At 37.1% G+C, this 15,789-nt stretch overlaps 1 protein-coding gene across 2 annotated transcripts; it reads left to right on the top strand.

The window, feature by feature from the left end:
• The first annotated feature begins 1,897 nt into the window (after positions 1–1,897).
• LOC111341284 (homeobox protein Hox-B3) lies at positions 1,898–13,425 on the top strand. Of its 2 annotated transcripts, none has more exons than XM_088741861.1 (3): positions 1,898–2,071; positions 9,586–9,934; positions 11,160–13,425. In XM_088741861.1, exons 1-3 carry the CDS (start codon positions 2,048–2,050, stop codon positions 11,651–11,653), a joined length of 867 nt encoding a protein of 288 aa, XP_088597987.1. In that variant the 5' UTR covers positions 1,898–2,047; the 3' UTR covers positions 11,654–13,425. The 2 variants fall into 2 exon arrangements, with proteins under 2 accessions (XP_088597987.1, XP_088597988.1); XM_088741862.1 differs by having other exon boundaries at positions 1,971–2,071; positions 9,590–9,934.
• The last annotated feature ends 2,364 nt before the right edge of the window (positions 13,426–15,789 follow it).

Below are 15,789 nucleotides of genomic sequence, written 5' to 3'. Positions count from 1 at the left end.
TTTTCAGGAAAATTTGTTTCATCAAAAATTATCATTATCAAAAAGTAACCTTTTTGGACCCAAGCTTCTTCCATAATGAAAATTCTTACGTATATGTGCACGATCCTTCGCAGTAAAGCACTATTTAAGCAATAGTGAAAATCAGACCTGAAAAAAACTCAGGCCTGAGGTCAGTGGTTCGAATCCCGTACAGGCCTGAATTTTTTTCAGGTCTGATTTTCACTATTGCTTAAATAGTGCTTTACTGCGAAGGATCGTGCACATATACGTTTCATAACCGCAGTTCATATATATGTATTTCATATGTTTGCTGAATGAAAATTCTGTATAACTCATTTTAAAGGAGGTTAACATATTTCTTGCTTAGCTGAAATACAGTGTACTCTTTCAGACTAGGCGGACAGCCATCAATTTATCCGCAGCAATTCTTCCTCCAACCCTGAGCTTTCAAAACTGAAGCTCTGAATATAATTGAACATCACTCTACAAACTGTGGGCGTTTCCTACAAGCAGTTTCTTTTTTCTTCATTGTAAATCAAAACATTCATGTACAGAAATGGATATCCCAGAAAATCCTTGTAACTTATGCTGTACACGATCGCGAACTGAAATTCTTTTTCGCACAGTTTATGTTTTTGTTCAGTTGGTCGTGTTTTAAGAGCCAAATAATTTCTTTCTGTTTTTGAAGTTTATTCAAATTGTACCTGAATGATGCGGTTTAAACCCAAAATTTGAGTTTGAACGCGTGGGTGACTCTAGATACGCGTGAATTGAACTCACGTGTTTGGCAGCGTGACGTGTATCTCACTTGTTTGCACTAAGATTCAGCAAATGCCTAGTGAACTGATAAGGTAGTGATAATCGATTTGACAGGAGGGAGTTTCTGGCGTTTTTCTCACTAAAATAAACGTCGCATTTGGTTACCGATGAAGACAACAAGTTAATTCTTAAGAATCTCAAACATTTTTAAATATTTTCTTGAGAAACACGTTTCTCTCCTACGTATAATTCTAAGTCTTGTTATATAACAGTTGTTATATAACGTGAGAAGGTGTGTGAGTAGTACACGTGAATTAACGACCCACGCTTCAAGGATCTCAGAAACGAAGGGATTTCACGCGAAATACCGTTCCATCAGAACGAAAATACCGAAACATTTTTTCTTTTTCAAGGGATAAACTGAATCAATGAATCAACAACGTATATGGCAACTGAAGTAAGCGTTTCACGGAAATGTTCTTTCACCACCCTCTCTTGTATACTGAATCGGCCTGAGACGTGACCCACGACATCCTCTTTCTTTCCGTCTCTTTATTTCTGAACCTTGTGATACAGTTTGTTAATGGTGAACATCATTTCTGATAATATCATTCAGAGATCATTCATAAATATTGAAAAGCTGATCACACTGTATAATGTATTACACAGTAGTGGTCACCATCACCAATATTGTACTTCAGTAAATATATGTCGCGGGCTATAAAATCATCGACAATGAAACACTTTAAAGCAATTTTTACTTTGTGGAACAAACCCACATTACATCTCTGGTAAACGTGAAAAATTTCTCTTTCATTTCCGGATAAAGTAGGCGAGGAAAAATTCTAAAAGAAGTGTTGTTAAGGATGTCATCGTATTTTTCTTAAAGTATAGCACAAAAGTGAACGCAAAGAAATAACGCGCTATTTAGACAAAATTGCTCCTTAATTAGGCAGAACTCGGAGGCGTTTCTGATGTCGGCAAAGGTTGGAAGCAAATTCTTTTTGTAGTAATGTTAAAAAGATCGTTTTACGAGCGAGGTACTGCGTAAAAAAAAGAGGTGTGAAGGAACTGATATCACGTTAATAAATAAATCCTTTATTTCTATGGGCGGCCCTGTCTCTCCACGCACTTGGTTATTTTCTCGCCCTCGACAATACATTAAGTTTACTTAGATCGAAAAGTTTTAGAAGCTAGACCATATCTTTGTTGTGATTTTGTGTGAGCCACTTGGAAACGCGAAACTGCATTCGCTATACTTTCTGACGCGCTGCTAAGAAGACTGAGTATGAGCCGTGAAGGTTTGTTTGAGGTAAGAAAGAAGTATTTCCCACCCAACAAAGACGTACATTGGAATATCATAACATTTAATCTCTTTTTCGTGCGAAACCATTTCTATTTAGGTCTTCAAATCTTTCAGTCTTCACAGTACAGGGGTGAAAGTAAAGACACCAGAATTCAGGTTCAAAATGAGACCGTGTGTTCCTTTCCGTTGTCTCTCTTTCCATTGAGAAGCGATTCATATCGAGGAATGTTCATGATATTCAAAATACCAAAAAGAGGTAAAGAAAAAAACGGCCCATGTTGAGAAATCGTGTCTCTCAAAATAGGTTTTAATTATTTTACTTGATAAGATATTTTAGCTTTCTTCGCTTCTGAAACACCGTTTGCTGTCAGTACGCTTTCGATCCTAAATCATGCAAGTTTTAAATACATTGTATAACATAATACAGTCAGTTTCCATCATCTGTTCAGAATATTTTACTTTTTTTCAAATGAAAGCTGACTTTGATAAGTTTTCTCTAACGGCTTTAGACAAAAGCAGCTGTTAAATGTAATTAAGTAAAATTTTCACTAGAAGGAGTACAACTCCTGACTTGTTAAATTCCTTTATAACGGGACCATTTTTTTCTATCAATGAAGATCTCAAAAAGTATCTTGTCGTTATTTGGGGCTAAATGAAAAACTGAAAAACGACATTCGTAAAAAAGTTGTAGTGTCAAAGGGAGCCGTTTTCTTCTCTTGGCCAATTTCTGGGGAAATTTCCGCAAATAGACTTCTAACTGAAAAACCAAGCCAGGAGCTGAATCAAAAGAAATCTTTCCACAATCTTAACAGTGCAGAGATGTTAGAAGGTCACACCAAACTGACTAAATAGAATGCCGCTTTTGCGTTTTCAATTCAGACAAAATTGTAGTTTATTCAAATTTTGTAACAATTAGCGGTTCAGTCTGATTTCAGCGTTCCTCCCATGAATGGCATTGACAGAAAAAAAAAGGCAGAAAAAAAAAAGGCACAGAAAAAAAAAAAGGTAACATTCTTTATTTCCAATGAGAACTATTCTAAAATGTCGCTGCTATTGATTTTCTTAGTCTTCAAAATGTAACTATCTCCAAGGGTATACTTAAACCCAAATCCATTTAACAATAAATTAGTCAACAGACGACAATGGTTTCCGGATTGTGTTATGTCAGGATGGACATTCCTCCGAGAATCTTGGAAATGTACTGAGAATCATAAATCTTCCGAAATAAAATTATTGGCTAGGAATTAGTAATACTAACCTCAGTAAAGACTGCTTTTGACTCTAAAACAGACATCTAAATCCTCAACCTTCGGTGCAAATGTCATAAATGTGATCTTTTCAGTCCTCCTGGGTCTAGTTAAATTTTAAGTTGTTGTTGTTGTTTTTTCTTAAAGCCAAGGGAAGCATTTTCAATGAAACTTTTCCATTATGACAAACCCTGTTTCAGTTTCAGTAACGAAAACTCATATTCACGTAAAAGATGTTTCAGAAAAGCTTATTTTTACCAACCTTTTCCACTGCTTGCCAAGCCTGGCTGAATAAGTAAAGTGTAACCTTTTGCCTGATTTAATAACTAAAAAAACGGTGCAAGAGCTCTATTCCTTTTAATCTTTTTTTAGTTGATTAGAAACAAAAGCTCAAATGAACAGTTCGTAAGTCGATGAGATTTGGAAACACAAAGAAAACGTCGCTAATTTGATTATTCACAGCGAGAGATAAGATGTACATTTGAAAAGAAACCAGCCCAGGAATAAAACACACCTTGAGAATTCCCATCATAAATCTAAGAACATAATACGCACAACTGAAAGGTTTTGAGTTATATATGAATGTTTTGGGATATTTTTCACCATCAGGTGTTCCCTCCATGTGAGCATAACGTGCTGGCATTGATTCTTATAAATATGATAGGCCTTTCGTAGAGTCTAATACTTTGGTCTCTGTCCACAACTCAAAAAACTTTTTGGCCGGCATAGAAAGTTTGGAAAAAGAGTTTGCGATCTCAAATGAAGGCATTTGACCAGTGCGAATAAGAGCCAAATGTGTTTGTTTCACCTGAAGAACACTTTTGGTTGAGAACTCAGGTATGCATTTCATTTATATTACATATATTATTGGGTGTTCTTGGGTAACCATTCAGGCATGCTCGGGTAGAATAAAAATCAATCGTATATTGAAAAACGAACGATGATTCTAGTTCAAAAAACTAAAAAAGAAAATTACGTTGAAATATTCGATTGAGTTTTATAGTAACATATCTGAAAAGCACCCGCCAAGCTCAACAGTTCGGTGTAAGACTGTATCAAGGATCTCAATTAAGTTAACCTTCAGCCGTAAAATGGCCAAAATTTTGACTTTTAGCCGTAAAAGCCATCACCTATTGAGACCCTCTATGTCCTGTATCGCTTTGAATTGGTGACGTATAATTTGCGACTTATTGATAAGAATTTACTTGGACAGTGTAATTTCATTTCGGGCTGTTTATGCGGCAGATATATTCTCTGCTTCCCACAAACCTTCCACTTCGCTATCAGAAGAAAAAATAATCATAAAAACTTCCAGTGAGAATGTAGAAATCTAGAAGAAAAGGGGATAGAACAGAGGTTTCATATTGCTTTGGGAAATTCAATGGACATTTAAGATTCGCGAGACTCGCTTTAAGAATTTTAGAAGTCACACGATATCACCAACTAGTGGCAACCCCTCGGTCAGCTTTCACCCTTTAAGATATGAGATTGGTTCCACGTTGGTGGCAAATTAAACATAAAAATTAAAACAGCAATTGAGAAAGGGCCATGATTTCCTCGGAAGACACAGTGATCTCGGCTAGAAATTCAAACACCTCGTGCAGGTCATTTTATTAGGCCGTTAAGGAAAAAGTAAATATTATCATTTGGATTTTCCAAGATGCTTTGTAACATTTCAAATTTTTCAGGATCAAAATAAAACGAAATAGAAATGAGTTTATGAATCATAAGCCGAGAAACTATTCAATGTACAGAAAAGAAAACTTTCTGTTATATGATTTTTGTTTAAGGAAGTTTTTCTTTTCAGGCATTAAACTTTCGTGAGCTATTGCTCTATTTTTTTTTTTTTACACTACAAAAACTGATATGTAGCACAGATCGACTTTCCTGTTCTTTACGAGCAATGTTAGTGAATACATCGCCGACAGCTAGTTATTATAAGCTTTTAGTTTAGATTTGAACTGTGTCGACAACATTATCAGTAGAAACGATCCCTGAAAATCCCTGAAATGAGAAATCAACTTAAACGGTGGCATTACATTTAACATTCTTGCTCCTCGAACTGAGGAAAAACCAAGAAAGGTAGAAATTGGAGGTACATTCTGTAAACCTTGCTATTTTACTAGGAAAGCGATCATTTAATGAAAACTCTATTGACTTATCTCTGGCCGGCACGAAACTGTGCAGAACTAAGGCGGTTTTACTGTAGCCCAACGTTAATTAAAATACACATTTCCGTCTTGCAGGAGTTCTTTAGCCGCTATTTGTAGTGAGTGCACGAGTTTCTTTGGAGAATAGCGAAAATAACTTGAATACACCGGTCCGAGGGAGCCTTGAGACAGTAATCTTTTTTAGTTACTTAGAACGCGTTTGAAATCTTTATTTATTTCTATTGCAAAGCAGTTTTAAACGACTACTGAACGAGAAAAAATTAAGAGAAAGAACTGGCCTATTCTTACTGAGAAGGAAAAGATGTAGCGAAGTTAAATATCTTAACATTCATTGCTCACATACCTAGACCCACCATTTTGTTTCTCTTTGGCTTCAAAATAGATTTTAACCCAAAGAAATGCGCGAGGTGAATTATGTTTGAGTTACCACAAACGATTTAGTCTCGATAACAGTGTTTCTGAAAACAAAATTTTTCCTCTCTGTAATATAAACTCTGCTGCAAGCATTGTTCGTCATTCAGATTACCCAGTTAAGTTTCGTGTAATGAATCAAAACCCGCAGTGTCACTGTTAGGAAAAATAGCGGCTCGTTGCACCATACAATAGGTGGAATCCAAGATTCAGAAAACCAACACAACTAATGAATGCTGGAGCTAGACTGTAATTTCATCGCGAGCAAGGCAACTGAACACAAAAATGGTGAAAACGTTTTTATTCAGTGAATTTAGAAACGAGAAATGTCGCCTTTTGTTTGTTTAACTTCATAACAGTGTTTCGAAAATGTCTTTTAGTGTGCGTGAAAACTGACGCTTTATATCACCGCCTCAAATGTTTTGCGAATGTTGTTCAACAATGTTCGTGTAGTCTTCTTGTCAGACGACGAGTTTCGATGGCACCGCCAAGCAACTGAACTGATATCACATCTGAAAATTTATATTAACAAATGCAATTTAAAGTTGCCTGCAAATTCATTCTTTTTAAATTGTCTTGTGGTTAAGTAAAGCTTTTAATGTACCGTAAATTCAAACATGAGGATCGCATGAGCTTAATTAATTCAATAGAAAACTTATTCACTGTATACCCGCGTAATTCGATTAGCTATATAGCGGCGTTTATGTAGAAAAACAACCGCAGTTGAATAGAAGAACTGTGTGAATAGACTCAGTTTTCATCAGATAACGTGTAAAATGACAGTCATAAAAAAACCTATAGTTACTTCTTCTTTGAAGCCAAGCGTGGCTCGTTCGGCTGAGAACAAAAAGGTCTCCGGAGTGCCTTTGTTTGTTTTTTTGTCATAGCGGGTAGCCCATTGCTTTTTCTTTCTCAAAGTATAAAACTCGGAGCTTTATAATTTCGTCGACTCGATCAATCAGTTCGGAAAAATACATAATCCCTCCAGCATTCCGAATTTGAATTAAAAGATACCAAATTTTACACCTTCAGAGCGTTTAAATCCTCTATGGATACACTTCTACCGCTGGGAAGCACACTGAGACAAAAAACGGCTTTCAATTAAATGTTTATGTTTATTGTGGCCTTCGAACGTCTTTTTTTTTTGGGCAGGTTTTGAATTATTTTAGATTTATCTTTATTTTTCTGTTGAACGCAAAGGACACCTGAAGTTTAGTGGTTTTCTGTACGGCAGACTTTCTATGGTTGAGTGATCGGTATATCCACACCCCTTCAATTCTATTCCTCTACCAATCCAGATGTTCGTTTTCCCAGGGAAGAGAGCACGGCGCGGTTTGCTGTGGAAAGTATTGTTTGATAGCTAAATGAAATTTTACGTCAGTTTTCCGTTCTGCCGAACCTTTTGAAATTGTGCTCACTATAAGTGCGAAGATTGACAAGATTTGGTAAACAGATTGCTTAAGAACACTACTCAAAGCAAAACTGAACTTGCCTTGGATATCACGCGCGCGAAGTTTATCGGCAAGATTGGAATATGGCGGCTTGAATCAGCCTACGCTAGCTAAATTTTCCGGCAGTGAGGAAACCTCCCTAGCTTATTAGTGATATGAATTACCCAAATGTTTATGGCTCTGTTCACTGAAAGATGTGACTACCGTCAAAGTATGCGTGGCATACAATGTTCGTGCAATCCATCCATGGAAAACTACATATGGTGAAAAAATAAAGAGACTCATTTTCCCTGATTGTATCTGCAAAGCTATGACAACATTACCAGGCAATTCTTACTGAGTTAAGAATCTTGTGCGGTTCTGAAATTTCACGATGTGTTACCATATGATTGGGGCAGGGAAGATCCTTATGTCGCCTACAGAAAGGGGTTTATTTAAAATCAATTCAACCGACTATTTTCCTAATTTTTTTTTAACACACAGAAGGATTATAATGCGCTTAGAGAAAAAGCGAGAACCAACTTGAATTGCGAGAGCAGATTCGACGATCAAAAAGCGCAATGGTATAAATTTTGATCCAGCATGCTGTCCTCTTTACACAAAAACAGCTTGATCACATTTTTGTTCTGTTTATAATGATAATATAATAAGGTTAAACTCTTTATTCAGCAGAAAGAAAACAACCACAGAATGAGCACACAGCTTCTTTAACATAAATTGTTAATTATGTCTTCCTGTTGTCAAACCTAATATTACAGAAGTCGTTTGAACATTACCCCCGGATGTCTAAGCCGTCAATTGTGACCTAAAGCGTGTTTCTCTGTTTGACATTGCGCATCCATATAACAGGAAAAAAAGGGAAAGCTGTGTTAAGAGACCACTAGAAGCCGTCTATTAAATGTTTAATACAAACAGGGTAATATTACAAAATGGCACTAGACTGTGTACAGAAAGCGAGCCGTTAAAAAAATGCGCTAATGTGCGCGTTCTTCTAAAACTTCTTTAAGGATCACTTAGTGAGTTTATTAATATGCAATTTGTTTCTTCGAAGATGTTGAAGGGGCAGAGATAGCGCTAACTTAACCACCTTGTATTATTTACACCTAGAGATTAAAAACAGAGAGAATGTTTACGCCCGTTGATTTAATCGGTGTGACAGGTGCTGACGAACCACACTGAGTCGGAGTTTTTGAATCGTCCTTTGCTAAAATGCGTTCTTAACAAATCACATGAATATAGCAGGCCTCAGCTGGAAGAGGTACGCATTTTGTCCCATTGGAGATCACAAATTTATACGCATTTTATCCTTGACATACTAACTAGTTGGCAATGATCCGGCGCACTGTGATCTTCTCGTTGAATTTGTAAAAGTTTACATGTGTGGCGACGAATTTATGGTCACGGAATGAATAAAATGCAGTGAAATTCTGTTCTTACATAGTAATTGGCCTTTGCTTAATGCAGCAATAGCAGGTTTTTAATCAATGTCCCAAGTAAAACATCATGTATGGACTAATTTAACAACGTTCGCGTACATTTGGCGCTGAAATATGTTTCTTTTTTATCCAAAACACCAAGAAAATCTGAGAACATCACAAAGATCGAAAACACACTAGCTAATCTGAGGTAACCTTCTAATCAACAGAGTCAAAAAAGGATTAATTGGGACATTTCACGAGCAAATTTTCTACTCCCTTTCATTCATTTTCAGTGAGTTGGTTGTTTATGTCCCTAATCGATAAAAATAAACGTTTGATTTACTGCGCTGCGGAAGGTCTTAAATAAATATTTTATAATATCTTGGTTTACTGCAAGGTCACGACATATTTCTTTTCTTTGAACAAGCGTTAAAGAGAAAATGAATTCTAACAGACCAAATCAGGGCGATTGTCCGACATTGAAAATTGACCAACAAACCCTTGCGTTTCTTCTGTGTGTTTAAATGCTAATTTTCCACTGTGAAAAAAAACTGTTTGCAAAATGACTTCCGGGCACTTTGCGTACGCTGCCCCATTAAAAAATTGGCAAATAAACGTTATTATGGCTTTGTTTATCCTAAAAATCCGAGACGATTGCTCGCAGAAAGAAAAGCCATAGAAATCTAATATTGGTAAAACCCCATTTCCTTCCTCAGGGGTTGTTCACAGGGCTAATTAATTATTTTAATCCGGCCATTGATAATGTTCATCAAAGCAATTTAAGGTAAAATTCACGTGATCATATGTGAACTTCTCTTAAAGACAGAACCGCTCTCTCATTTCGACTCATTTCACGCAAGACTGGTGCCGGTGGACAACATGCAAGGGGGAAAGACGTCCGCTTTCTCAGTAGAATCACTCATTTCCAAGGAAAGTTTTGCTGAAACAAGAAGTGATGACACTCATGGATGTATGAAACTGCCGCGGTGTTCCTCAGGAGACGAGATCACTCGAAGTTCGCCTAGTTTTAGCAGCGCCATAAACATACCTCGTCCATTGACCCTGGAAGGTGTTGGTACAGGCCACGCGAGCGCTTTTTCGCAAACTTCTCAGCTCTCTCTATCGACTGGAAGATCCTTTAACATTCAACGCAACACGGAACATCACCCAGGTAAAGTAACTGAACCTAAAACTTATTATAAGTTAGGAAGTGTAAATTGCATCTGGTTCAATTTTCTTTTGAGGAGCCGCTATTTTCTAGCGTTTAAGTGTACCAGCCCACACTCTGATTTGATCGTCCATGAGTGAAATAGCAAATACAAATTTAGCCAACGCGCAGATAACTAAAACGTGTTGTAAAATCTTGTTTGTTACACATCAAGTAAATTAAATTTTTTATCAAAAATTTATCGGCGGTTGATCAAGTATCGTGAAACTGATTTCTTCTTTCCTGTCTCGTTTTCTTTTAGCCAGCAAATTGGTTTTGGATTGCAAGATAATTTTCTTGAATATAGTTGCGCAATATTCTAAGTAGCGTGCGTTTAGCTCTTGTGAATTTGCAAAGCATGTTATTATGTGTGGTTCATTTGATGATGGCTCAACAGCAGCGAAAGGTTGACCGTAGAAGTTTTCGCGAGGACTGAGGGATTGACAGGAATTTGTTTGCTTTGTCTTCCGGACTTTTAACAAAACTGAAACACAAAGACGAATCGCAAATGGAATGTGAAAAACAGAAAACAAGCGAGTGGTGACATGCCGAGAAAAACTGCTCACTTCAAGCAGAAATGTGATTTCAGTAACGATTATTTTCATCAGCCTTTATGATGAAAAGGTTTTCGTCGACTTTTGCTATCTGCCCTCTATTTTCTAGTTGACAATTTTTCCAATCTTTGATTCAACTGATGCTGTCTATTTTGGGGTAGAAAACTTGCGAAAAAGAGATCGATTTTAGCCCAGATTTGTTTACCTTGCACTTTGGTTCTTGTTTTATTCACCGCTGTGTTAAATACTTCAGGTGTGGTTGTGAAAGAAGTTCCATTTTTTAGCCACATTTTTGTTAAATTATTGTTTCAAAACAACAAAGGATTCCACATTGAGCAATAGGTTAATAATAATCAAGTCGCTTCCATAGAAATCATCGCTCATAACTTCTTTCGAAGCTGCCATCTAGTACAAAGAAGGTCTGAGGAAGTTCCTTATATTAATACAATAGTTTTAAATTTCAAGACAGTTTGTTCTATATGCACGTTCTCAATTTTGTTTTCATCTTTTCCAAAACAAAATGAATTGGAGGGTTGAAAATTGGCCCTAAAATTCTCCCATAATTTCCAGATTCTACCGCTGTGAATATGGCCGGCCCAGCTCTAACATATTCAGTGGTTTTTCTGTTTTCATAGATGCACAACGCCATGATGACGCCACCAGAACTCGTCGCTACAGGACGGCTTTCACTCGCGAGCAGCTCAGCAGACTTGAAAAGGAATTCCTCCGAGAAAACTATGTGTCTCGCACCAGGAGGAGTGAGCTTGCGTCTTCACTCAACTTATCAGAAACAACCATCAAAATATGGTTTCAGAATCGGCGAATGAAATCAAAAAGGCGTCGCATGGCATTGGGGCTGAAACCTGTTCAAGCTTTTTGTCCCACAAGACACTTACCTTCTGATGGACACCTCAGTTCGGGTCATCTGTATAATGGTCTTCATTATGTACCTTGGTCGCCATATTCACCCGTCAGTAGCCCCCTGTGGCCCCACGGAGTCCACTTCTTGCACTGTGACCCACATTATCACCCGTTTTCAGTACCCTCTCCAAGCACTAGCACCGGATCAAGCTACAGACCACCAACAACCCAGGCTAACTGTTCATTTGTCTGGAAAACTAACGAATAGACGACTAAAAAGAACCTATGCTGTAAATATCATGATCAATATAGGCGAATGCAGTGAGGTGATGAAATGGGTGAGATGTTTTATAGAATGAAAGGAACCCTTCTTACTGAGTCATACAAAATCCAGTATTATTGTGGTTATGGTGGAGGGGTAAAATAGCTATACATTATATATTTTATTTAATTTTAAAATCAGCAGAGTATCGTGTAAAAACAAATAATTTCCTTAGATCACTTCCTCTCATAGAATACAACTGAGTAGACAATATGAATTAATGTTCATCATCTTTTGGAATTACTTTAAAGGGCTCCCCGGCTATTCTTTCTATTACATTTACTTCCTGGTCGATTTTAGGCCTTCATTTGTCCTAAAATAAATTTGTGCAAACAGAGCCTCAGAAGAATACTTGGAATATACCCCCTATATGAAAATTGGTGACATAACTTGCAAATCTATTTCGTCTCAAGCGTTGGAGGTTTTACTTTTTAAGACATGTGTTAGCAGGCCAGAAATATAAACGTTTTGATTTTTTACCTTGATATCTCAGTTAGCAGAAAGTTTGTAGCTCTATGGATAAAATCAAGTTCTTAAATCCTATTTACATGTAACACGGCCTTGTTTTATTGAAGGATAAAATTGATTGTTCCCAGCGGGTAAAACAATCATGGAAACTCATTTTTCCAGTCACAGAGCTCAAATGATATGTTGATTGAAATTCTGTGCCTCAGAAATCGCTAAAATCTCTGCTGGGTCAAACCTTACTTTCCGTTGCTGTTCGGATCAGTTTGACATGCGTTCGATCGAGAAGATCCCTGAGCTGAATTACAAATAAAATTGAATTGTATTAAACGTTAAGACTGACCCTCTTTTAACTGCCTAAAATCTGTGCAAAATGTTCCTAGAAATAGTTTAAACTTGCTCTTTATACTCTGTTTTCATGTAAACTGGCTCTAAAAATCTGTTGCATTGGGTTTCTGTGAAAGTTAACACGTTTCTACGCTGTTGATGCAAGTGTGAGTTTTTACGTGCCCACTGCATCTATTTTCAGCGTTACATATCTTTCACAGTTAATCGGAGTCTAGCGTTCATATTGATGGGTTCCCGAATCCTGTACTGGCTGAATGTTTTTTCCGTCAAATCCTGCACAAATGTCATGAAATCATTGTATTTTTTTTTTAAGATAAACCCTAAGTTACTTTAAAGTCTCACAGAACTTTACTGGGGTTTATCAGGACGAAGAAAATAAAATTTCAATATTCATGTTGAAACAAAAGAATGGAAAACAGAAACCTTAGAGTAGGTTTATATATATTTAGTTTTACATCAGATATTTTCATGAGGCTATTTCGGCAAACGCAACATAATTTGACTCTCTGTTGTAACATGTACGTCGCCATGCACGATTCCCTTAAATTTTTTTTTAATCTGACGTAAAGACGAAAGGCAAACATAGAGAACCCACGGTTAGTCATAAAATCTCATTGTATATGAAAAGATTCAACAACGCACGCAAATATTTGAGCCTTCGTTAATCATGATTAACGGAGATTAATTTAAGTTCCCCTGTACAAGTTTGATTTGAGTTCAACATGTATGTAGCCAAAGGGTGAGCGACATTTTTTTTCTTTATTAATTTTAATGAAATAAGGAATCGAATACGAACTCAAAACTTTTATCTGGACATCTTCTAATGAATTATTACAGGTCTTAAATGAAATCTATTAATAAATAATTCATCTGTTAGTGTGCAATAAAAATTGTTATGAATGCTAGGATGTCCGGAAATGTATTCGATGGTCCATCAGGAGTTGAAATCTACTTTTGTGCTTCATGAAGAAGTACTTTGATTTATTTCTCACTAAGTTGCTTTCCACCATGCCGCAAAGTAGGTAGTAATTGAAAAGAAAACTAATCGGATCTCAGTTATTCTCGGATAATTCGGAAAATACCGCGTCACGATAACAAACTGATCTTCAAAAACCGGTTAATAACCAGTGATATAACCTTGACCGATATTAAAAGAAAAATTTTATGGCGCTGTGAGAATAAAACATGGAAGGCTGACGGATGATAAAATATATTCTTCTGTTTTAACGGCGGAACACTGGCTTCTTTGCCAGCGGGGAGAAATTAAATAAATTCTCCAAGGAAAAGGAAATCGCGCATAACGACAAACCAACCTTCCGTAAAATTGTCGTGTTGCGCTGGATTTTGACGGGCAATTAGGACGAACAAATTTGCGTAATTTTTATTAAACCACCACTGTCGAAAGCGGCACTGTTGTTTAGAGCTATTACGCATGCGTTGTTTGGGTTCCAATAGGTAATGATCCCTTATTAGCGTCCTCGAGTCCACCTCATAAGACGAACTCCTGTTTGCTCACGCTCCGATTACCGGTTGAAAATAGCTATATCTGGTCGTTAAATATCATTAAAAACGGTCATAATTCGCCCATACGTGTAGGCAGAACTAAGCTTGAATGCTTTTTGATTTATAGTTTTGCGCACTCGGATGATTTGGAGATGAATTTTTTTTCTTTCGTTAACGCTTCTGTTTTAAGTTATTTTCAACAAAATATTTCCCCGGTTATTTTATTCCAGCTGAGCTCTTTTGCAATCAAGTATAAAATAGGGTCAGAGGATGGCTAAATATGGCTCTTTCTTATAAGCGACACTCAAAAAAAAATTTGGCTTTGAAGACGGACAGGTGATTATTGTTGGGAAAAACCCTGACGAGCGAATAATCCTTAATTTTGTATAATAAATGAAACTGTTGCGTGGGCAGCGTTTCTATTTTTCCTGTTTGAATTTTCTCGATAAAAGGTTGATTAAAATCCAAACATTAATCCTGGCGTTTAAATTTGAAAATTATAATTTTCTTTCTGAGACATCTTTTTTTATTAATATCTTCTATTCATTTATCTATTTCCTTTCCCAAAAATGACCGTAAACAGTGTTTGATATTGTTGTTAGGTCAATAAAGGTAGTAAATGAAAACCTTCTCTTATATAGGTTTTCATTGACCCGAAATCTAAATATTTTTCATTATAACATAACCAAAGCAAAGCGCGCGCTCTGATTGATCAATTTAGCGTCCCCCATTTCCCATGGGTGTACGCTGCTGACGTGAGCAAATGCAAAGACTATTTTTCCGCGCTCGCTTGTTTTTTCTGGTCACGTAAGATTTGTTAATTAAAAGAGAACTCTTTAGCTACAATGTATCAATGTTATGTTATAAAACAAATGGTAAACGCCACAGCGTACACTACTGAGTTATGGATGCACTTGGGAGGTTTGCTAAGCACTCAAGACGCTAGAGTCGCTCTCGGCTACCGCCTCGAGCGACTCTTACGCTTTTTTCGTGCTTAGCAACCTCCCGCGTGCATCCATAACTCAATAGTGTACGCTGTGGTGTTTACCATTTGTTAATTTATGTCCAGAAGTTTGTGCTCGTGTCATTGGCCTGTATTGTATTATTATTGGTTCGTGCCATTGCCCTGTATTGTATTGCGCCGTTTGGCTGCATAAAATTTGGCTCCTCAGTTTTTTGTTTTTTCTCTACTTTTGTGGTTCATCCCTTTCGTTCTAAGGTTGTTAACACGTCTTTAACGCTATGGCTATGAATTACAGCCGATCTGCACTGCTTTCCCTCAGATTATGGTGGAAAAATTCGACACAACTTATCAAACCTTTGCGGCGTTCTGAATGGACCGCTTGCAAATTTGCTGGAATCTTAAAACCAACCAGAGGAATACGCGGCGGGATCCAACGCAAACTACAGGCGGATCACAGAGTTAACCATATTCTTCAAGTTATCGCAAGACGAAAACAGCTCGACATTAGCTATCCAAGGGCCAAGGGAAAGCATGATTCAGTAAATCATGGAACTTATTAAATATTCAAAATCACACCTCTTCGACTCCATCAAAATCCGAAGTCGACAGCGTGACCACAAGCTCCCTTGGGAGGCCTCACTTTGTTCCATCGATCTTTTTGTCCAACACAATGTCCTTGGCGCCTAAAATTGATGAAATTGCTCACACTCTAAATAACGTTAATGCTGATATAGCCCTTTTTACTGAAACCTGGCTGAGTGGCTGTGTGCCTGATTCCCCGATTCACATCAAAGGCTACCAG

This window comes from Stylophora pistillata, chromosome 12, assembly GCF_964205215.1.
Source record: "Stylophora pistillata chromosome 12, jaStyPist1.2, whole genome shotgun sequence".
Lineage (NCBI taxonomy): Eukaryota > Metazoa > Cnidaria > Anthozoa > Scleractinia > Pocilloporidae > Stylophora > Stylophora pistillata.
The sequence above is the reverse complement of the archived record's forward strand: the minus strand, read 5'-3'. Positions and strand labels throughout refer to the sequence as shown.

Excerpts from the sequence above, each read along its gene's own strand:
- LOC111341284 (XM_088741861.1), top strand. The coding sequence starts at position 2,048 with ATGAGCCGTGAAGGTTTGTTTGAG. Across the intron at positions 2,072-9,585 it reads GCCGTGAAGGTTTGTTTGAG|ACAGAACCGCTCTCTCATTT; the intron begins GTAAGAAAGAAG and ends CTTCTCTTAAAG. Across the intron at positions 9,935-11,159 it reads CAACACGGAACATCACCCAG|ATGCACAACGCCATGATGAC; the intron begins GTAAAGTAACTG and ends CTGTTTTCATAG.